The 24,709-nt window shown below is 37.5% G+C and overlaps 2 protein-coding genes across 5 annotated transcripts in view; one reads left to right on the forward strand and one right to left on the reverse strand.

Annotated features, from left to right (window-relative positions):
* Window positions 1-1,336: 1,336 nt before the first annotated feature.
* On the reverse strand, window positions 1,337-22,260 carry RAD50 (RAD50 double strand break repair protein). Of its 4 annotated transcripts, none has more exons than XM_080555439.1 (26): window positions 22,150-22,259; window positions 21,245-21,424; window positions 20,760-20,843; window positions 20,365-20,516; window positions 19,549-19,734; window positions 19,194-19,398; window positions 18,590-18,718; window positions 17,638-17,803; window positions 16,565-16,758; window positions 15,795-16,001; window positions 14,812-14,994; window positions 14,448-14,605; window positions 13,329-13,504; window positions 12,616-12,853; window positions 11,353-11,542; window positions 11,092-11,218; window positions 10,664-10,857; window positions 10,253-10,363; window positions 9,591-9,683; window positions 9,397-9,510; window positions 8,452-8,579; window positions 7,389-7,613; window positions 4,730-4,815; window positions 4,146-4,288; window positions 2,150-2,283; window positions 1,337-1,801 (listed from the first exon to the last, which is right to left on the reverse strand). In XM_080555439.1, the coding sequence occupies exons 2-26, from the start codon at window positions 21,371-21,373 to the stop codon at window positions 1,615-1,617; spliced, it is 3,939 nt and encodes a 1,312-aa protein (XP_080411565.1). In that variant the 5' UTR covers window positions 21,374-21,424; window positions 22,150-22,259; the 3' UTR covers window positions 1,337-1,614. The 4 variants fall into 4 exon arrangements, with proteins under 4 accessions (XP_080411565.1, XP_080411566.1, XP_080411567.1 ...); XM_080555440.1 differs by lacking the exon at window positions 22,150-22,259 and adding an exon at window positions 21,663-21,985; XM_080555441.1 differs by lacking the exon at window positions 22,150-22,259 and adding an exon at window positions 21,900-21,919.
* The window catches only part of IRF1 (interferon regulatory factor 1), a 36,416-nt gene continuing 33,688 nt past the window's right edge, over window positions 21,982-24,709 (forward strand). The window contains exon 1 of the mRNA XM_080555447.1: window positions 21,982-21,985. The gene's annotated coding sequence lies outside the window, so the exon portion shown is untranslated. The remainder of the gene's footprint in view (window positions 21,986-24,709) is intronic.

Consider the following 24,709-nt stretch of genomic DNA (forward strand, 5'->3'; position numbering starts at 1 on the left):
TTTTCAGAAAATTCAGGTGGAAACAATCCTTAGTTCAAGTGCTGTTTCTGGCATTACTCTTCCTGCTGCCACGTCCACCGACCCCTCTGGTGCTGTACAGGGCTATGGAGACGTCCAAGCAGACCCGGGCTGCTGCTGGGTTTTGGTGCAGGTATTTTCTAGACGCTTTGGCAGGTGCTGTCCCTTTTTACCTTGAAGGGCCCTGCAGGGCCACAAGGGGCACAGGGCAGGGCCATGTCACCATGTCACTGTCCCCTGCGGTGAAGCCCTCAGGGCAGGGGGGTGGTGGGGCTGCCTCTGTCCATGGTGCTAGAGTAGCCCCAGGGCACCTTCCCCTGCCGCCCTCCCAGAGCAGAAGGAAAAGGCAGACTACAACGTTCCCATGCTCATTCCTGTGCTTTCCAAAGTAAAATGCCCTGCTGTTGCTGAAATTAACTTTTTTTTTTTTTGGTAGTGGTTTAAAGATTCTTTCTTTGAAAGTGAGCTTTAGTCATAAACTCTCAGCTAAGGAGGTTCAGGCAATCACTGGTGGCTGCAGATTTCAAGAGCTCTAAGGCCAGCTTCTGGTTGTGGGCTTGTACCCACATTTAGACATAGAATAGATGCCCCCTCACTTGGTTATGAAAAAACAGCTGCCCAGAAATGGCATCCCTCAGACTTTGCATGACTGCAGAGGCAGCACAGTGCACTGCTGAGGCCTCACCTCTGAAATCTCAAAAGTTATGCTGATCGGGTCCTGTTGGCTTTCCGCTGTCATTCTAACTAAGCGGCTGGTTTCCTTTTGCTGTTGAGTGATGCTGAAAACAGCTCAGAAGAGCTCTGAGCAGTGTTGGTGAAGATCAGCATCCATACAGACTAACTCCCTGGGGCAGATGTGTTATCATTTTTACAGAACTCGTCTCTATCTTACAGAGGATCTGAATATGACCAAGTACTCTAGATTTTGACACAATTCTTGTAAACATCATCATAAACTAAGTGACACTATATGACAGTTCTGCCCACAATAAACAAAGAGAATATGGTTAAAATAGGCTTCTGTCATCCCTTCACTCAGTCATCCAGTTAGAGATGGGACTTTCCTTCATTCTCAACGAAGGTGTCATATTTTGTAAGATTCTGAGCAATAGTACCTTGCAGAAACAGTACTAAGCATCTTTTTTGAATCCTGTGAGTTTTGTGTAGACTAGGCAGGTGGCTAGGAACATACCGTGGCTGGAGAGATGCAAATCAATTCTGAACTTGCCATAACAAAGTGATGGAGGGCAAGCCCTCTTGTATTGACAGATCTAGAGCTGTTCCAAAGAACGTGCATCTAGATGCAGACCAGGACATATACAAAGAACAACACTTTATTTTCACTTTTAAAATATAAAATACATCTAAAAGTTAACTGTCCCGTATTCACTTACGTTCTCCCAACTCATGGTGATACTTGAACCCAGATGCAGAAATAAGTACAGAGATATGAAGTTTAAAAATGTAATAGTTTCAGACTCGAGCTAAAATCTTCATGATACGATATGATATGAAGGAGCTACATTTTCAGATGCCTTCATCTGACCTCTAAGTTTGGCAGCTAAGCCAGTCTATAACACACAATTACTTGAAATGCTAATGAACATATGAGCCAAGGGAGCTGACACTGCATTTCATGATCTCAGAGCACTGGTCATCGTTCTTCCGTATCCTGTAGAAGGTTTCCACATATTCAGAACGGCCCAGCAGTTCAACAAAATCTTCATCATGAGTTATCACCAGAAGCTGAAAGTTACGCTGTTTTGTGCGGCTTTTTATTATCCTACAAAGAGATATTATTCAGTGTAACTCAATCTATATTGCTGTCTAGTTTTAGTGAACTTGTACAAAAACATTTAACTATTGAAAACAATATGAATGTCAAGCAATCCAATGTAGATAAGCACCTCTTTTTACCCATATAAAAAGAAAAACAGCAACAACAAAATACCTACAAATTATTTTTTCCTCTTCCAGATAAAGGAAAGGGAATCTAAAGCTACTGCTTTGCATGTATATCAGCATATGTCAACAAAGACAGGTCAGCTTAAAATAAAAATCACTTCCTAACACCAATCACTAACATTAAAAATTGAAAAATAGCCAAGCTTCACAAGAAGAGATTACTTACTCCACGAGGGCATGGGCAAGAGACTCAATGTTTTCTCGATCAAGATTGGTAGTAGGCTCATCTAGTGCCAATATGCCACAGTTGAGACAGAACGTTTCTGCTAGAGCCAGACGAATAATAAGAGAAGCAAGCACCTAAGGGAAAAAGAAAAAACACTCTTCAGAGTGTTTATAGAGAAACTATGCGTAACATTTTAAGTGCCATTACAAACTGTGACTAAAGTCTACATAATTCACAAAATGATTATAACTAATTAGATTTGAAAAAAATATATTAAAACTTCAGGTTTGAATTGAAAAATCCCTTCTACAACACAACATTGGAAACATACCTGAGCAGTCAAATTTTCAAAATCCTGGAGCTATTGAAATTCAGGATTCCAGCCCAAGGTAAGGATGTTACCACATTGCCATCAGCGTTATTCCTATACTCTGTTGAAACCCCATCCTATTAGCAGGGAGATGGTGGAAATTTGTATGTGCAGTCAGTTTGAAATACGGAACTCCTGACTCCTTCATAAAACTGAAGATAGCAGTCTTAACAGCTCACATACTAGTGTTGTATTAGCAGGACAAATTGCGTCTTTATTAGATCTCATGAATTAGTGAAAATTACAGAACACTTGATGGAAACTGTGCTACAAAAAATACTTTCCAAAGATCATGACTGCTGGCATCATAGCTCATGATCAAAGAATAATTCTCAGAATATAAGCTAAGAAACTGTGAACAAGTTTCACTCTCATTTACATAGCACTCTAGCATAACATCCTAGACTACTTTAGGAGAAGACATTTTTTGCCTATATTGCTGTTTTATAAGACGTTTTGGATTTCCCCCAATATTAGTATGGAATTTTCAAAACAAGTACACTTCTACACTCAGGTGGGAATTAATTTGACAGCATTTTTCACATTCAAGCAACAATACAGCATGCATCTTTTCACAGAATATCCTTTCAAGCCACTGGTGCTGCTATTGCTGCACGCGCTTAAAAATACCGTGTACTGTCTTGTTGTATTCCTCGATTTCGTTTTCTATTACTGTCAATACCATCTTGTCAGGCAAAAGTGAGGAGATAGCTGAAGGCCTGGCTGCCAGCGAAACTCTGATGCAGTATGTGACGCAGTGAGAACTGCTACTCTTGGAGGTAAGGAAGTAGGCAGATATTACTCCAGATAATAGCAATTCTTCCTCGTTATCAAAGAGATTTATATCTGTTGCAACCATAGCCCTTTCAGCTGGTGCAGAGGAAAGGGAGCCAAAGAGTTCCAGCTCCCACTGCAGAAGAGGAAGGAGAAGGTATCTCCCTCACAATTACAGTGTGCTTGGCCTAGGTAGTCACTGGCGCCTTGTGCAAAGGCAACAGGCTCTGTGAGCCTGAAGTGTAGGGGAGAGTTCTCCAGGTGTTCTCTTTACGTTGTAGAAGGCACAACGGATGGGCAGAAATTGTTCCAGCAGAGAACCAGTAAGAGCAGTCCCGGCTGTATTTCTGTCACTTTCTATGCCCATCTTTTTGGTGACATGAACTGAAAAGTTATATTCGGTAGGAGGTGGGAGTAGTGTAATTTGGGGAAAAAAGAAGTCTGAGGGTACTCAAAACAGACACAGTTGTGAAAAGATGACAAAGGATCAGCCCTCAGGAAGGAAAAAAAATTCAGGAGCAAGTTAATAGACCTACAGCTATGGGAACTTCAGTTGTAACTAGCAAGAAAAAGACTAGATGAACTTGAGAAGGCAGCGAAGCTGAACCCTTCACACCTACAGGGACTCAGACCAATTGCCAACTGAAACAAGGAATTTGGACACCCCAAAATAGGGTTCAGATGCTCCCAATCATATATTGCATACTGGCAGCATAATCCAGATGCAGTCAGATGTACAGAATTGTAAATCTGAGTTGGAGCCACTTCTTCACCGGATTCACTTTACGATGTGTCACTCTTGCAGCTTCCAGAATCCTGTTTATGACGTACAAGAAAAAAATGCTATATTACCTTTTGCCCAGCACTACATCTTCCTCTCATATCCAGTGCTGTATCTCCCTTTATCATTACTACTCTATAATTGTAACTTCTTCTTTTATCAGCTGCTGAAACATTCTCATCTGCATCAGAGCGAATTTCTATATATTCAATATCTGAAAATGGAAAATAAACAGTTTTTCCCTTATCAAAACATCTTTAAAATAGCATTGGATTAAACATCATTAAGAGCTACAACATACAGTAACTACAAAAAAAACCTACTCATAACTCCTACTAATAGATAAAACTTTGAAATTAATTTTTTCCAAAATTGAAGAAATAAGCCCTGGCAACTCCCCTGACTCAAGGAAACATCAACTATAGAAAACATGGAAAAGGGAAAATTACTTCTACTTATCATATAACTACCCACATAAGATGTGATAAAAAGGAGACTGTAGTGGGGACCAACAGATGTAGCCTTTAGAATGGAACCAACCATTTTCATATCCTGGATTTTCAATAGTTTGAACAAACACTTTTCACTATGCAGTACTTGGTATAAAATTGATACGGACAAAACTACAAAAACAAACAAACAAAACCATATGTACCTTGTCCTCTGTAGGTATTTCTCCAAAGGTCACGAATTATTTTGTTGATTTCTTCCATCTTCATGCTATGAAATGTCATTATTGCTCTACAGAAAAAAAAATGCAGATTTTTATGGGTGCAACCATGGACTGCTATGGACTCATAGGAGCATTAGGGAAGGCAAGAGCTCGCTTTTCATTCTCTAAATACTTTCACTAAAAATGCAATAACTACTAGTTCATTTTGAATGCAGAAATGTACAAAGATCAAACACACTCTGTTATATGAATACTTCTACTCTCACAAACAACTCCATCTCAAGAAGTAGGAGAGCAATAAAGACAAAATGATTTGTAATCAGTCACTCAATAAAGATCAAGTTTTTTTTTTTTTAAAGGAGATTTATGATTTATGTGTAAGGCATATTTTCAGACCCCCAAGAAGAATCTGATATTAAAGCCTTCCAAAATAAAAACAGCGTTACTCATTGCCAGAGTCCCCCCCGACCCTGCGGTGCAGATAACTGACTCTCAGTAGGAAAGGAGAGCCAGTGAAGTTTTCTTGGAGCAGAGAATTCTCTACCAAGAATTTAATTTGTAATCACCTAAACAGATGTTATGATTAGAGCTACCTTCCTCTTCAGCGGCAAGAGTAACATACGATGTCACTAATAATTTTTTATTTCGTTTCCCTGCTTCAACATGATATCCTGAAATCATCATGTCTACATGTCTTTAGTTCGATAATAGATGTTTCCTCGTAAAAGCATTCCAAAAGGACATTGTGCTACATTTTTAACTTTTTAAACAAATAGTGCTTCGTAAGGAAAAAAAAATGCTTGCTTGCTTTCTGCCAATGTTTTTCTTCCAAAAATATGGCAGTATTCAAAAGTAATTCTGAAACTGACTTTTTATATATATACACACTTTTCCCACCTCCTTCCTTTCACAGGAATTATTTTCACCTGTTGTGAGGGATACTGAAGTCTCAACTCTAATATGATTCGTTAAGTCTGAAGAATGAGTAAAGCATTTTCTACGATTTACTTGATTAAACCCAATAATGCATTCTTCATTAATATTTAACAAAAACCTGTAAATATTAAATCAACAAAGATGAACAGATAGCACGGAAGAGCATACAAATGTTGCTTTTCCCAGCTACATACACAGCTTTCAATCTCTGGCCATTAGAGTTAACATTTCGTCTCACTGATTTTTCAGACGATTACCAATAAGTGATGCTTATCTATTTTTCTTGAAATTACAAGACTGATTTCCTGTTTTGCCTTAAATAGAAACAATAGATGATTTGATACCATACAAAAGACTCTGAATTCTAAAAGGGAAATTCTTGGAGTGCATTTCCATTTAAGCTGAAAGGGAAGAATTACACATGCTCTGAACAATTTAAATCTTCACAAAATAAATTTTGGATTGGCTTAAATTCAAATACCAAATATATTTATTTTATCATTAAAAACAATTAAAACAGGGTCCTCCAGACCTCTGCATCTAATAGCGTTTGAGACCTGTCTTTCTGAATTCATACGATCTTTTCAAATGCATTTAGAGCTTAGCCTCCAAATATACCAGTGAATTATGGGTTCCACTGCTTTATTATGTGTTGCCACAAAAAGTACTACCTTGTATTTCAAACTACTGCTTGGTACTTTCACAATCATTCCCTTTTCCCCTTCTCCACACTATTCAAGAAATTAAGAAACCTTTATCATCCCTTTTCAGTCACCTTTTTTCAACATGGAAACTTCTAATCTATTTGGCTTCTCTTTTGGACAGTTATGTTGTACCTCTAACTACATTACTGCTCTCTGTGCTCCTTTTTCTAGACCCACTATGTCCTTTTTAATACAGGAGACCAAAATTCTATTCTGAATTTGTAGCTTCTGTGGTGGCCAGATGTTTCTCTCTCTTTCTCTATTTTGTTCCTAATACTCAACTTTTCTTTCTAACTGCCACTGAGCACCAACCTCGTATTATTGCAACTAGCTCATTGCAATTCCATAATTATAAATGAACATATGCATTGGGGGGGGGGAAGGGGGGGGAGAAGGGAAAAGCACTGTATGTTTTACTTCGTATTTGTTAACAATCTTTGATGATTAACAATGGTGATGTGTTGGCTTCATTTCTCTATTGTCTCTCTCAATTTGAATTGTATTGCAAACTGTGTCCTAACATGTACAACCAGTACTCAAAAAGGGTCCTACGGAGAACTGGGAATAAAACAATAATGATCGCTGAACTTACCTAAAGCTATATTAAACTCTAGTCACTACCATTGACAGTGCTCGTTTATTTTATGTACACTATATACCTAACAGAGTTCCTACATTCTAACAACCCTGTGCAGTTTGTAGCACATTTTCATTAATTTACTTTGCTTTTAGAAATCAGTTTCTTCTGGAGGCATTAAAAAAATAAAAAGCTACTGCAACTGGACTTTCGGAATGAATATAAAAGTAACATAACAAGGTACAACATTCTAATACTTAGATATCTGATTTTATAAAGAGAAATAATTATGTACGTCTAAGTTACATTAATTTACTATTTCTAAAAGTTAAACCAGGAAGTTTGAAATTGCAAGTTGCTTTTGCACCAAGGTAGTAATGAAGACTGAAAAAAATAAGAATTATCCTCATATGACAGTACTTACTTATCAAGAGCCTTGTAGTAAGTGTCCAAATCTCTGTTCACTAGCTCCGTTGTTCTCATAACAATCATCATCTCCCTGTATTTTTCCTCTGCATCTTTGAATTGTGACTCTCGAAGTTCCTTTTTAAACCGAACAATCTCTTCCTCAAATCCACGCTGTCGGCCAAGGGCAACATGATGGTTTCTTTTCAGAGCTTCTATTTTCTCCTCTAACTGTTTTTGTTCACTGTCAAACCACAAATGATACATGAGACTTCTGTATTTAGTGTTTCACAATATTTTAGTCAAGGTTCTAATTTTTAGTTTATGTTAGCAGCTCATTCTATTGTATCTATAAAGACTGCAACAGTTAAAGTTACAGTATTCATGCCACAGGAACTAAGACATAATTAAAATATGTTTAAAAACATATTTAAACATATGTTTACTGTTTTTATAAGCAATATAACATATTAAGTTTTAAAAACATATTTAAGTCACCATTCTGACTAATATTCATTAATCCTATCAAAGACCGAAGGACACCACATAGCGATATAAAATTGATTTAATTGCAGGAATTACATCAGGATACTGAGGAAAAAAATGCAATGAACAGTTTGGTAGCATCTAGAAAGCTAAATAAATAGTTTGCATGTAAGAAGCTGAATTAGGATAATTCCTTTCCAGCAGTGTTTATTATCTAAACAATTAATATTAAAATACTCAAATGATTTGCTGCTGAGACCTATTTGAGCAGACTGAAAATAAAACTCTCATCCAGAGACATCAGTTTCTTTTTAAATACAGATTTAACAGTGGAAGTCTTTAAAACAAATGGATTAGATTTGAACAGGTATATAATTGTATGTATTTGTAGCTAGAGCTATATAATTTCACTGAGTCATTTATGTTGTCATGGGGACATTATGCAAACATGAGTTTGAGGGAGGAAGTAGTCTACATGAATGGGGAGAAAGGTACACACAAGGAACACAGGAAACACTAAAACACAGCGAGTATTATATTCAGATATTTAGTGAATTCTTATGCAAAACACGCTGCTGTGTTTTGAAAATGCTTACTTTTTCATCTGCGGGACTTTCATTTCTCCCATCTCCTTCATAAGTCTATTTATATTGTCTTCAACTTCTTTTAACTCTTCATTCCGCTTCCTCAAAGTAAGATTATCCTCTAGCCACCTTTCCTGTATCTGTCTCCACAGAAAGCAAGAAGTTCTATGATGTTTCAATATATCGATTCTCAATTACAAAGTATAAACTCTGCACAACTCTAAAACCTGCTACAAGCATAAAACAATTGACAGCACAGAAAAGTATCATAGTAAGAACTTATTTTGCAACAGAAACCTAGTATAATGCAAATCAGAATTATCATTTCATATTTCAACCTGAAATAATATTCACAGTATTTATTGTCATAGGTGAACATAAGAGTGATCCTGTGTGCGAATATTAGTCAATGGTTCAAATGGGGCAAGTCATTTGGGGTGAGATTTCACAGAGTCCCCTATTCTCAATTCTACAGGTAAGATAGTGGGATGGAGTGGGGAAAGATATCTTTCCTATAAAGAATGTAAATAGAGTTTGAAATACATACATAACGATTTAAAGCACACAACAAAATCTGGAGTGACTAACAACTTTTGGTACCTGCAATTGGAAACACCTTACAGCAGTCTTCTTTCAGAAGATAGGTATCTTCCACACAAAGCTACTTTTGAAAACGTTGGTTATTATCACAACAGACTTACCCCTTTTGGAAATACCACAAAATTGTATTTAGAGATAACTTTTTTTTCTAAAATGCATCTATTTTTACATATGTAAATCGCAGGATTTTTTTCAGCCTGATGCACACATAGCAGCTATTCCGACTAACAACTCATTAAGTACATCAACAGGAGACAAACTTTGTATCAGTATGAGCCTAGACGGACTTAAACCAATGCCAGAAATCACTTCAAGTATAAATGCAAAATATACCGTATGATAAAACAATAAACTTACCTTTTGAGTGTCAATATCTTGTCGAATAATTTCCATCTCTTTAGTTATCTTTTCCTTCTGTTTCTCACAGGCAACTAATTGAGAGTTTACTTCATCAAGTTCAGATTCCTTTTGCTACAAAAATAAAAAGGTATATTATTTATATACAAAAACACTTTTAAAAGCAGCTTTTTATTGATTGTTTTTTAGGTTACCTTCTTGTAGTCTTCCTTTCCTTCTTGAACATAGCTTTCGATTTCTTTCATGTACTTGTTTATATCTTTAACTTTCTCTTTTATGTTATTTATCTGCAGCGAAAAGATTTCACATGAATTGCAGTCGGATGTCCAAGAACTGATATGACATGTATAAAAGATAACTGGATAACACTATTTTTAAGGTACGATTCATTTCATAACTCCCTTTAATTCACCAACAGAAGACTTCAGCTTTTGTAATCCAGATGCTCCTTATTACCATGAAACTGTTTTCCAAAATAAACAGTAAATCACTCATTTGTGCTTACATAAAAGGGCTGTTTGCCCTGAGAAACACAGGAGTGTCTCTTGCCAAGGAAAGGCCACAACCGTCCTTGCTGTTCCTCTAGATCTACTAGATAGGGCTTTTAGTACCACAGGTCACTAAATATCATTAAATGTCCCTAGAAGCTTTTTGATAAGACCACCAAAAGTTCGTTACAACTGAGTTGATTTCCTGACTTGGTTATGTTTCTTTTCTTCCCTAAAACTCCACAAATCTAAAGCATTAGGTAAAGCAATTGCTGTCTCCTAAAAGTCAACTCATTACCGTGGCTTCCACCCATGCCCCAAAACCAACATGTAATCCTATCTCCCAACTACATCAAATGCAAACGAACCTTCTCTTGTGTTTCTTTATTAGTTGCAGTCCTTTTATTAATTAGATCCTCCTTGTCTTGCTGCAGTTTTTCTAAAGTTTCGTGTAGTGGAAATACCTGTTCTTTTGCTTCCTGAAAAGCAGTTGGAGAAAGTCCTTTTTATTTTCTCATTCTGTCAAAGATCAACAATTTTTCGAGTGCAAAAAAACAGTCACGTGGGTAATTTTTTTTTTTTTTTTACATGTTGTTCATAATTCTGAAAAAAACCTTGTATTAAATAAAGTGCTGAAAATTCCCAGAGATATGCAATAGTATAACAGGACAAAAATTTAAAACTGCATCTGAATTACTAGGATTACAGAACGTTAAATATTACTGGATATTATTTTTTTTCAAGGACAACATAGTTAAGGGCTAGTAATTATTTCCTACCTTAATCTCTCTACATAAGGACTGAACCTCAGTGGTTAATTCCACTATTTGTTCCTCCAGTTGTTGACGACGCTGCATGCTGCTGGAAATCTGAAGTTTCTCTGCTCTAAGTTCATTAACTGTACTCTTAAGCTGCTGAATCTGATTTTGCTGGTCTTGCTTGATTTTTTGATTTAACTCAATTTTACTAGTAACTGTAGATGAAAATACACACACAGTGAAACAGTTAATCTATAACTAACAACAGTTACTGTCTTCCTTATAACAAATCTATCTCCAAACTAAGTTAATATAACCAAAAAAACCCAAAACCTATTAGAATACGGTTATTTCAGAATATAAAATAAGTAAACTAAAATTTATATTTTGATGGCAGCAAGTTTGGTTATTTTCAATATAAAAACGAAACATCAGTTTGTATGACCTACCTGTATCCCATAAGTGTTTCTTCTCTTGTTTTTCTTGGCTTACTTGTAGAACGGTTCTACTTAAATCAACCCCTAGCAACTTAGCCTCCTGCTGAGCAATTTTTCTTTCAACATCCCTAATATCAGCCTAAAAGTAAGAGTAAAGTACTATTATTACCGTATTAGTGCTTAACAACAGGCTTTAGTTTAGATGTTATTGAGTAACTACATGTACAGCAAGCAAGTACTGTTTTATATATTGAAAGGAATTACAAAGCATACCTGGTACCTTTCCATTAGCGTTATGTCCTGTAAACATGCATTAGCACCTTCCTTCTCAGACAAAACTGTGTGCAAGAGTGTTTCCTGCTCTTCTATCTCACCCTTCAGCCGTGCAAAATCCCTGTTTACAGTCTGCAGCTTGTTCCTCAAGTCTGGTATGTCCCTTTCTTGGAGTTCCACTACAGTTTGCCTTGAATAAAATACAAATCCATAAATCTTCCTTTGTTAAAAGCAGCAGCATAAATTCAAGACATTCAAGTTTGCAAAATCTGTGGTATGATTGAATAGCGGAAGACTGAATTGAACCAATAGTATCCCCTTAACCTTGCCCACGTTCAGTTGAGTTTATTTTCTATAACCAGCTAAGGTAATAATCCCTCATTGTAGGCAGGTGAGATCTAAAAACAAACAAACCAACCAACCTCTTCTGGTTTTCAACTCAAGTACAGCAAGTGCTAAAACAGGGTTTAAAATCCACTGCACATGAGTGCCCTCTTGTGAAGGAGAGGTATATCCTCTAACAAATTCTTTTTTTTTTTTTTTTCCAGAATAACAGTCTTCAAATATTTTGAAACCAGAGCCTCTGGTTACCCAGTGGCAGGGAAACTGCATACTCTACTCTAAATCCTGTTTGTATGGTAAGGAAAAAAAATAAGACTCACACAAAAATTCATTAGGACTAGAGCTGTTTACGGTTTGGAGGGAGACAACAAGAAGAAAAAAGGGGACACAGCAACAAAATAGGCTGCCTGTAATTTTTGTAGTTTTAAAAATACAGATTAAGTGAGCCTGGAAATTGGAAGAGACAGTAGGCACTTCTTCTGAATTTTTTAATATTGTCTACTTTTTTTTTTTACATTGCAAGTTCAAAAATATTTTAGTTATTTAAAAAATATATAAGAGATACAATTCAGTCTAATCTTTTATGGATTGTCAGTATCAGAGACAGAGCTGCATTCCCAAATGATGGAATTGCACTTGACTGAACCTCAAGGAAAAACACAGACTGCATTGGGAATTCGCTATAAAACTCACAGATTTCCTTCAAGAACATCGTAAGTCAATACAAAACCTGCCAGTAACAAAAAAAGTACTTTTAAAGGATATACAAATCAAGATTTTATTAAAGTGTGATTAGATTTTTGAATGAATTGCCTAGCCTGAAAATAAACCTTTCTTGATGTCAACAAAATTTTCAATAATCAAAAAACAAGCATTCAAAAGAAAATGGCTTGCAGCGATATGGTCGGTGAAGTACTTTACCTAATTGGTTTGAGACCCATCATCTCATCACGTTTTTTCTCTCTTCTTTTAAGCTCAGACTCTGTTGACTTCAATTTGTCTGGAGCAAGACGCAACTTAGACTGAAGATCACTAATTACATCTTGCAGTTCAGCCTCTGTTTGAAAAACTCTTTGACAAACTGGGCAACACGACTGATTCTCTTCTGTCAGTTGTGTAATGAACTGTGAATAAACTGCAGTGGCTCCAGCAAGCACAGCTGGTTTAAAAAGAAACAGAAGACTTTATGTTGAATATACAGTACATAAACAGATCTAAACTTATTATGTATTTACCATTAAAAAAACAAACAAAAGAAAACTATAAACTGCAAATCATCAAGATAGGAAACTGAAATGGTCCTAAGCAACCTGGTCTGAATTCAGTGCTGTCCCTATTTTCAGAATGGTGCCCTCGATCACATCCTGACTTTCCCACTAACCTGAATTATTCTACTTTATTGAACTACACTCATCCCTCAGAAATTAACAACAGAAACAAGTACTTCTGAATCTTCTGGGAGATTATTACTGAATCTTAAGTACAGAGTACTTCTGGGAGGTTATTACTGAATCTTAAATTGTTTTCTATGCTGATTGTCCCGCAAATATAAAAACCCACAAGCTACAGATTGTCTCAGTGTCTCTAGGTTACAATTAAAATGAGGAAAAAAGTAGAGCTATAGATAAATTTACCTCGCTGTTTTGAACTTTTTTCAATTTCATCTTGAAGTTTGTTCAGGTTACTGTCAAAATCTTGGCTTCCACAAACATCAAAAAGTTTTGCTTCATAGCTAGACAACTGTTCTTCTTTTTTTCTTAGTTCAGCACTGATAAAATTCTTCTGTTGTTCTGCTGATGCCAGTTGTTTGCTGAAACATTAATGCATAAACTCTTATATTACAGAAAAGCAACAAAAAAAAATTAAACTGTAGTAACAAAAACACCGTAATACCAATTTCAGATTACCTTCAGAGTTATTCATCAGTTCTTTAATGATTTTTCCAGAAATCTACAGCATAAATTTTCAATTAGTCTAAATACAGCATAAAGTGTTTCATTTAAATTCCTTTTTTTTTTTTTTTTTTTGCTTTCTAGGTGCTTAATGATGAAAAAAAATTTCTAATGTCAAATCCGTACAAGAGACTTTCTAGAATATTACTAGCTTTTCCTCCCCTACTTCCTTCCCTAATTACGCTTATGAGATACTATTGAACAAAAAACGTTGAGCAAAATGTACTGAGCAAAAAAAATTAGCACTCTTCTATTCATCTTCCATACTTCTCAACTATGGACTGTTCTTAGACCTCAAATCTTTTTTTTTTTTTTTTTGATTTTATAGAAGTTTAGTGCATATCGCTGCGTAGTGTGCTAATGTCACCTACTCTTTCTGACATATTCTTTTCTACAATGAATGAAATCAGGAACATGTAATCACACATAAGTTCATGATATGGTTAATAACCATTCTGTAACTCCTAAGAAAGTCAGAAGACCACTGTCTTTTTTTCCCCCAAAGCACATTCATTCAGCTAGGGTAGTATAAATAATTAAGGATGTATTAGAATATTTTGTTATCTACTTTTAGTGTTGCCTTTGACATACTTCAAATATGATGATTTTATTAACTAGCACAAACTATATTGGCTATATATTAAACAAATTTTGCACAATGCTTTCTTTCATTTTGCAGACACCTAAATAAATATTGATGAATTACAGTAAAAGTATGTTAACTATACTAAACTTTCCAATAATGAAATTCTTAATTGCATAAATACTTCTGGAGACATAATTAACTAAAATAATACGTACTTAAGCTTGGCATGTCTGTCCCTTGTTTCATTGATCTCTCTATTTTTGCCATGAAGCCAGTCTTCAAGTTGTTTTTTATTTGGAAAGTATCCCAGCAGTAACGTCAGTTCTTCAGAATGTCTTGATTTTACTTTTCTAATCTGTTCCTCTTTGTCTGCCTTGGGAAATAAAGCATTTTAAATTAATATTTTCATATGTTTAAGTTTACGTTACTCAATGGATTCATAGAGTTAATGGCTTCCATAAAGCCAGACAGAAGCTTTACATACAAATGTTTATAAACATCTGAAAAAAATGCACAAATCTTAAAGGGACCGTATTAATGTCATTTCCCTTCCTTATGAGATGATGGTAGAAAAATTACTTTGTCTTTCTTCAGCATCTCCATTTGGGTAATTGTTGTGGTATGTAGGTTCAACTGTTCCATCTCTTGATCCAGCTTCCGAAGAACTTTGTCCAGGTTTATTTTCTCATTTTGCAGAGTTTGCACTTCCAGTTCAAGTGCTTCTACATTGCTGCTCCTCTCAGTCTTTTCCAGTTCATGTTCCTAAACAAAAAACAAAAGCACAGAAGACTTATGTAATTACATTAGACAATAAGTTCGTACTAAAGAAATCAGAAAAAAAGCTCTTAAGAACTGTCCAGCAGCAGTATCATTAGCTGTTACAGGAATAATACTTTCAGGATTTATAAAGAATGCATGCAAGATGCCAAAGGCTGTGATGCTGGTATAGGAAATGTAAATCAGACAGTGATGCAGAGTTCTGAAATAAAGTACTGTACCAAGTTGCTCATGCTTTTCACATAAATCATAACTACATGATGTAGATTCAAGAAGCTCACTCATTTAGCTTGATTCTCTGTATTTCAGCATCTACTAAACATTCTACACTGGAATTATCCTAGTAAGAAAGCTAGAAGAAACACTCTCAAGCACCAAATTCTTACACTGTGAACAAAAATAAACTATTCGGCTACAAAGGCACAATTAACTGTTCAGCCGGGACACAAAATGCTTGTAGTATTACAGTGCTTTACAGAATAAAATGCTTACAAGTAACTAGTCCATTTCACAGACAAGTTATCTGGAAAAATGTAGCTAGCACAGCACTTCAGTCAGTGCACTGACTAGTGCTAGCACTTTTCAGATTGGCCCAGAAAAATAGGAAAAATCTTATGATATCTATATATCAACAAAGCAAGTATAGAGAGGGCAATAAAAGTGAGAAAATGCAACAGGGTTAAGTTTTCTTTTGGAATAAACATAAAGCTTGCTTTTTTTTTTTTTTTTTTAATGATCCAACTGGAAGTTTTCATTTCAAACCTGTTTTAGTTACATTAACTTACCGTCTTGACAATCTCCTGATCCAACTCCACAATTCTGCCTGATGACCCCTCCAACTGCTGCAATTCATGTTTTACATTCTTCAGTTCCGCGTGTCTCTTGTTTTGGATGTCTGATTTCAGATCAATGGTTCTTTCTAATCCAGTTTTCTTATCTCTTATTTCATCTATCTGTTTTTGTTTCATCACTTCTTTTTGTGCAAATTCTCTCTGAAAGAAGCGAACAATAATATATTAATTTACTCATAGGAAAAACACAGCATTTAAAATGGCTTCTTCACAATAGCATGCAAATATTCACCACTATAATGCATGAAATTGAAATATTTAGATATGTGAAAAAAAAATCCTGCTAAAATGCAGCAATACAAAAATGCAGATGCATAATGGTAGTGTTCGCTGATAGCAGCTCCATTTTGAAGATGACTTCAAACCAAAGTTGCCTGTTTTCTTAACAATTGCCCATTCAAATTCTTCCTCAGGCTTTTTAGTGTGTCACTAACCCACCTGCTTGAGATGGCAGTTGAGAAAAAAGTATCTGCAGAACTGCCTGTTCAGTAGCTTTGGCAATTCAGATCACCCAATGACCACTCTTAGTTCCAAAATTAACTTCCACAGAAAGGTTCAAGCAACCCATAATAAAGAATACTAGATGAAAAAAAAAAATGGCTTCATTTATTTTCCCCCTGCACCATAAAGACGCATATGGACTAATAACACACTAGTAACTAATATGGAATAATAACACAATCCTAAAATGACAAAATCCTTACCATTAAGTGATTTGCAGTTTCTGTATCTCTCGCTTGTCTCTCCTTCAATAACCTGTGAAAACTGGTAATCTGTCTTTCATTAAGAGGCGATAGCTCAAAACCATCTAATTCTAGTTGTGCTGCCAAAGACTGAATTAATGAATCCCTCATTTTGATGTGTTCTTGATGACGATCTGCTTGCAGTTGTAAACGACCTGCACAAAAATAAAATAAAATAAAAAAACATAACATAAACCCTCAAAAATTGAGAACATACATTTAGGATTCAAAGTCAATTGCAACTGTTTCCTTAAGGTCTTCTACACTGAAGCATTTAAAGTATTAAAAACAAGCTATAGCTTAAAATATTACTGTTTCTGTTAACTATTAATTTAGTAAGTTTTTACACTAATTTTAATCAAATCAAAAATTGAAAAGAAAACCTCTAAAACTAAAAATATTCTGAAAAACATAAACATATTTTACATAAGCCTATATTCTGTTTCAACTACTACAGCTTTACTGCAAGTCCCACAGTCCATCTAAAAGAGAATATATGATATACAGAAGAGTACTGTCCTAAAGCCCTCTGACTAGTCCCCAGCCCTCACATGCGACAGTGGGAACGCCAAGGATTCAACTTTCACATGTTTCTTGGTTAGAATACACTTACACAATCACAGCTGGTTAGCAGACATTTTCATCACTGAGACAAAGTACAGGCTCAGACAGTGAAAACAAATGTGCTGTAAACTGCTAGACTGACATAGTTTTATGCCATCAGTAATGATCAATTTTGAATATTTCTGTAGAAGACGGCACACTTAAGAACAAACAAACTTCATGTTGTCCTTACAGTTCAAAACAAGCGCACTTAAAAAAAAAATCCAGGGGAAAGATGTTGAGGTGAGATTACCTGTGAGTTGAGGTGAGCTACCTGTGAGAGTCCCACACCTCGTTGTGGAACTGACCTAAAACTAACACACATTTCAGGGAGTCTGTCCCATTCAAACACCTTCAATTATCAGTAATTCTATTTCAGATCTTAATTCCTTTAAACAAAAATACAAAGTTATAGATCAAGTCTAACATACCTCGTTCAACGAGTAATTCTGACTTTTCACTGTTAAACCTCTGGCATTCTTTAACGGCTCTATCTAATTCACGCTTACAGTCCGATAATCTCTTCTCCTTCTCCTTCACTGTCCTCTGGTGGTTCTGGTATCTATCCCTTAGCTGTTCATCCGTTCCTTGAAAAACCTGTACACCAAATAAAAGACAGAATAAACTTAGCTTTTTAACTGTACTCAATTAAAAACAACCTAATGTTTATAACAACCTGTTATAAACGACCTAATGATGTTAAAAAATAAAACAGTACGGGCTTCACCATAACAGAATCCAAAAAATAAGATAACACCTCCCATATAAAATTTCTATGCTAAGACTTATATTAAGAAAAATTAAACATACTATGAGCAAAAAAAGCTATTTTTCATATGCTGATAAGTTCATCTAAATTTTTACCACTATCCTAAAGAATTTTTGTTCATCTGTCAAAATAATTTTAAATGTCCCTGCACAATCACAACAAAAGAATAAAAACTATTTACTATTTTAAGAAAAAGAAATAAAAAACCCTCCAGGGACATGAACAATATCAGTGTCAGAAGACATTCCATGCTGGTTAAAACAAGTGCTGGCTACCATGAACATATTGTGAGAGGTAGGTATTTTCAAGTTCCACATTGCAGGGCATTATTACTATAACTTTTGTCAGTATTTCTCTTCCTGGCAAGCTAATCTATGGTGGACGGATCAGTTACAAAAAGCAATTTAATTCTTACATGCAAATTACACAGAAACTACCTACAAATACTGCTCCATAAAGCTGCGTATCTCATATTATCAAATGAGCTACTAGGGCTTTGGAAGTGCTCATAACCAGCATCTGGTGCATAATAAAATACACAGTTCACATGGTAGCAAAAGGCAGACTTTAATTTTTCTGCAGAAAGGATGACAGCATGGAATTTAAAAGGCAACCTTTTCCATCTTCTGTTGCAGATCTCGATTATCTTTATCCATCTGCCTCCTCCTGCTCTCCAGAGCTTTTACGTCGTTGTCTAGCAACATTACTTTCATGAGATTCTTTTCAACTGCTGCCAGAGAACACTGCAAAGGAAAGGATCATAGAATAATAGAATCATTTAGGTTGGAAAAGACCTTAATATCTCACTAGTTTATGAATCCCATAGTAAAATGCTCTATACAATACTGTACTCTAGACTGTAAAACTTCAGCATTATTTTGAAAAAAAAAAATTAGCTTTAGTTATAATTCATGATAGTTTTACAGTTAACAGCCAAATTTGAAAGAGATTTTAAATTAAGCTAAAAAATAAACAAACCAAAAAAAAAGAATCATCAACGCTATCACAACAGTTCCACAGACAATGTTTTAAACCTCCAATAACTGTTTACAGATTAGAGCAGCATCTGTCAGGTTTGTTGCTTAATTCTGTTGCAGAATAGAAGGTTAGATAACATTTTAATCAGGAAATTCCTCCAGCTTTGATATTTTATATATATTCTTTAATCTTATGTGCTGTTTTATACTGAAATCTTAATGTAAACATCACACAAATTACCTTTAAAGGATCCAGCTGACTCTCGATAGATTTTACATTCTCTTTAGAAGCAGACAGCTGAGCTTCCCTATTGTTAAGATGGTCCTGGATTTCCTGTGCTTTTTCTTTATTCTGTTTTAGGTACTTCAGTTCTGTCTGACACTCTTTTACTTTTAGGCTTTGTTTCAGCCGTACCTGACGGAGAGTTTCCAGTGCTTTAATATACCTTAAAACAAACAAACAAACAAACAAACAAATTTCAGATCCTATGGGCAATACAGCAATACTGATGCCTCAGACATTTTCTTTAACACCTACACTACTAGAGAAGACAGTTTCTTATTTAATTTTATTTGATTCCAGTAAAGAGGAAAACCTTGTTGCTGAGAAGATCTCATCAAATTTTTGTTTCAAGGCCTTCCCTTCGCTTAATGGCCAGTTGGAATCTTCTTGGTGGCAGAAAACAACATTGTTGAGCACGGATTTGGAAACACCAAGGGCACTGATCATCTCTCGATCAATTTCTGCACACTTGGAACTGAGACTGACCTTCTCGCCATGCCTATGTAGCACAGATAAAGAAAATCCACAAAGCGGTTACTACAACTTCTTTAAAAACAAACAAAAAACTTATTTAAATCTGTATAAGCACATTCTACTGCATTGGTTACAAAACAGAGCAACAAATTTTTAAGTTTACAATTACCATTTTCATCATGTAGTTTTACAGCAAATGTTTTTAGTCAATGTTGCTACATGTTAAAAAAAAATCTATGCAGAACCACCAGAGGGAGTAAGACTGATCTTGATTAAAGCCAAGTGAATACATTTCTTAAATAGGGGAAACTGGAGATAAATATGGACTGACAATATCCTGAAACTCAAAATGATGCTAAAGGAAATAAAGCTTATGCATTTCATACAACATTACTCTCAAACTAGAGCACCAGTAATACAATTTTCAAATTAATGTAAGTCAATTGATACACATAGTTCTTAATATAGTGGCTATCAAATGTTCGTGTTTTTGAATCAACTAATAGATCGAGCGATGGGACTCCAGACCTTCCATCTAAAAACACAGACGGGAACTTCAGAGAGCACGTTATGAATTTTTCTCATCTTATACATAAAATATACAGAACCCGAACTGATCTTCACATTACAGAAGGAAAAAAAAAATTCAACTTACTTTGTTCTAGTAATGACCCCTTCAAGTGTTTTAAATTCTGTTTTCTTGTTTTTCTGGGTACAAACCATGGATCGTTGGACAGCTAAAAGCTCTCCATTAACATCTCGAAACTGTAGTCGAATCTGAGCTCTAACATCAGTTTCATGGGCAACCTTCAGTACAAACGACAACAACGAAACAAGTATGAGAAATTCTTCTCAACACCCAAATGAATACACGACTTCCCAGATGTGGAGCGTTCCAGTCCCCCCAGCTCTCTGTTTTTCCTGAGACAGTATGGTCAGCTCACATCTGCCTAATACTTGAGCATCCCTGTTTTCATCACAACCCTGTGTGAAGTTAAGTATTTCACTCAGAAGTAAACACGCACTAAATCTAACCACTGTGGCTTTTACCTTTGGATCGTGAACAAATGAATTTCCTTTGGTGCCAGGGGGAAAATCTCCAGTAGATACATATTTAAGGCACTCAATGATAGTCTAAGAAAACAAAAACAAGTATACAGTTAGAATGACAATTTAGAATAACCAAGGAAAACTAAAGACAAAACACAGTAACAGCCCAAACATTTACAAATAAGATAAACATGAGGGGAGAGAGAAATAAGAAATGACATTTTATTTTCCAGTACCAGGAGAACATGGTACTTTGCAAAAACAGTTTTAGTCAGCACCTTGATCAATTTCCTATGAAAAACACCAAGTAGTGCACTGCAAAGCCTAGGACAATAAGTAGATCTCTAATAAACGTAAGCCAATGCAAGATTTACAGTAAACAGCAAGGTTTTTCTAATATTCGTACCTTGCTGTTGAAATCATTCTTTGTATTTTCAAGGTTTTCAGAGTTATTTGGCGCACAAAAACAATCACGTAAGTCTTACCGTTTTTCCCGCACCATTTGGTCCCACCAAAATAGTCATTGGATTAAGGAAAGTGATAATCTGTTTGTCTTTATCCTCTATGCCAAAACTCCTCACCCCGAGGATACTCATTTTCTCAATCCTTGCCATTTCTGCAGAATTCCTTCTCTTCCGCAGTCAGAAACGCGAACGTCACAAACCCTGTAAAACAAAGCTCTGTGAAAACTGGAGACGGCAAAGCCTCCGCATATCCCTGAAAGGCGACAACGTGGTTATTTAAGTGCGTGTATGGTCAGAAGCAGGGCTAAGGTTCTCCAGTTCCGGCCCAAGGCACAGAACGTGGGAAAGCAAAACCCTCGTAGCGCTGAGAAGCCCGACTCAAAGCTAAGGGCCGCTTATCAGCCGTTCAAAAATAACAACAAAAAAGCCCTTTAAGCACCTGTGAGAGAAAACACTTCATGACATCGCCCCTTGTTATACAGGTTTTATTTATCGCTACTTTCCACTGGCCCCGTTTCTCAAGGTGTCACGGCCGCAGGCGACACCCAACGCCAGCCCTGTCCCCGACATGAGGAAAAAACCCGGCGGCAGCGGCTCAGGGGCGCCGCCGGCTGGAAGCAGCCGCGGTGCTGCCGGTGCGAACGAACGGGGCCCGGCCCCACGGCCCCGCCTGCACCTCACACGCCTGCTCGGGTCCCCCCCCCCCCGGGACCCTCAGCGGGGCCCGTCCCGGCCGTGCCATGCGGCGGCCCCGGGCGCGGAGCGGGCGTTTCCCGCAGGAAGCCCGCGGCCGGCCCCGAGGCGGGCAGCCGGAGTTTCCCGCCCCGAGCGCGGCGCTGCGGCGGGGGCGGACATTTTCCGGCGGCCCTTCCCTTCCCCGGCCGAGGGGCGGCCAGGCGATGCCCCCCCCCCTCAGCCCCGGTCACCTCCGCTCCCGGTGCCAGCCCCGGCCCCCCGGCAGCCCCCGCGGTCGCCCCCGCCCCGCCCCGGCACTGGCGGCGCCGCCCGGCCGGGCCCGGCTCGCTACCGCCCCCCCGCGCCGTGGGGCCGGGCCGCCGGCGGCTGCTGGGCCGGGCCTCCCCCTGTCCCTCGCCCTTCCTCGGTTCCGACCCCGGCCTCCGGGGGGCGAGGGGGGAAGGTGGAGGCCTGAGGGGGCCCCGCGGCCCCGCTGCGCTCCCCCAGCCCCGTCACCCCACAGAGGTCTTTGAGGGGTCTCCCAGCGGCAAGCAGCGACCCCCCCCCCCCCTCCCGTTGAGGGGCCGTTTGCACTTTTAAGACAGCTAACAATTCTAACATAGTCACTTTGGAGTTATTCCGTAGTGTTTCCAGCCTTCTGCTCAGAGCCCTGCAGCGCTGTGCGTGGCGGCACAAAGTTGTGGCCAAGTCCAAGGCCGGCCCGTGCTCTGCTGGACCCCAGCTCCAGCGTTACGAGAGGAACGCTGCCTTCAAAATTAAAAAACCCTTCGAAATTAAGAGAGCCAAGTGACAGTCTTCTCACAGAAACCTCCATATCCGCTCAGCAGTCCGGCTCGGCGCTTCAGGCTCAGGCCGGGCGGAGGAAAACCACATTTTTGCTGCTGGGTTTGATGTCCACTCACCCCGCCCGTTACGCACTGTGGAATCAAAACCAGCATGGGATAAATGATCAGAGCGCGGAAAGGTGGCACGGCATCATCAGGGCTGAGGCAGAGTACAGGTGCACACTGCAGCCATAGCGGGCGCATTAGTAATTGTGCATGCTAGAGAGTGTTTCCAGTGGTAGCATGAGTACCCGGGGCTGTGGGTGAGCGGTGGTTCACCATGACGCTGGTGGTAATGCAAGCATGATGCATCCCTCTCTCACAGCAGCAGATGAGAGTCAGGAAATGGTTTTCGAGTCTTTATTATACAAACTGGTAATTCACCGTGCTTAGTAGGAAATCTAGAATACTAACTGCAAAAATTCCACATCAGTCTCTGTGCAGGAAAAGGATGAAGTGTAGTCATCTATCTTTCTGTAGGATTACTCTGTTTAAGTTCAGTTTGGGGGAAACTTTCACTGAAATCCCTATAAAAACTCTAACCAGGGAAAGAATGATTAACTAAGTAGCATGAGATGGTTTTGAAGCTCATGTCTCATCTAGGTCCGGAGACGTGTTGAGCATACAGACAAGTGCTATTAGAGCCAATTAAATGTGTGAGGACCCTCTGCTGTGCCCCCACAAAAACGGCTTCCCTTGCCCAGGGCAACGCTTGCTTGCAAGGTACTAACCCTCATACTTCAGCTTTCCACTTTACAAATTCAGTACAGATCAATTCAAATACCATTATGACGCATGGATTATCAAACTCAGACAGATGGTCTCTCATTAAGTAGAAAAGTTTTAATTGTAGGAATATAATACTTTTTTCCACACTTTACAGCTATAGTCTATAAAAATTGTTGGAAATAGAATACAAACAATTTGTAAAGAAACTGTATTGCCTCCATTACCAATCCAACTTTTTTTTTTTGGTCTTGTGGACTGACTGTTGTCTTGTGCAGAGATGAATTTTATTTGAGTTATCAAAATGTGAAAATAAATTGCAGCAGCTTCTTTACATTAAGTGAAGAAAATCTTCCATTGTTCCACGGAGAGCTCAATGGCAGCTGAGCAAAAGCAACTTCGTGCTACCAGGTGACAAATTCTAGCAATATATATTGAATATGGAATAGCAATAGAATAGCAGTAAAAACAAAACAAAACAAAGCCAAAGAGAAACTCATTTTCCTAATTAAATTATAGAACAAGTAGAAAAGAATCAGAAATGCCTCCTATATGCAACCAAAGGGAGATTGTAAAATAATGTAGTTGAAGTTCCATGCAGTCATCTGCCACTAAGTATGTTTTATTAGCTTATAGTCACCGTGTTAAGTCCAAAATGCTGGTTTTTGGTATTTTTATTTTTTTTTAATTTTTAGAAAAAAAAACTGAGGAAGAAATGAAATCAGACGATGCCTATAGCGAGGGTGCATGTTGTAGGTTGTTTAATATAGGTCCTGTTCTCAAAAGCAAAATTAGTAGTTAGGAAACCCGCAGAAAATAGTGCATCTGGAACTGTTAAACTGAAAAACAGCGTATAATATGCATGTCCATTATTGGATATAATGACAGAAAGTGCACTGCAAGAGCAGATGTTTCTACTGGCGTTCACTAGGATGAGGAAGTAGAAGTTCAAATCACTATAAAATGTGTAATTTATTTCTTACTCTGAAAAAATGGGCAAAGGGAAGATAACCGCTTCCCCTACAATAAAAAAATTTCAAATGCTTCTGGTTAACTCCTCAACCACTATCTATCGAATTTTCTGTGTACACATGAAAACATGAATTCTTTACGTTGGTGATTTTCTGACATTTATGATCTTAGGATAGTTTGTTAAATACTTTCAACATTCCATCCTGTCCTGGAAAAGAATCTGAGCAAAAATCCTGGACATTATGAAAATCCAAAATTCTAAGCCACA

This window comes from Anser brachyrhynchus, assembly GCF_964034855.1.
Source record: "Anser brachyrhynchus genome assembly, chromosome: 14".
In the NCBI taxonomy this organism is placed as follows: Eukaryota; Metazoa; Chordata; class Aves; order Anseriformes; family Anatidae; genus Anser; species Anser brachyrhynchus.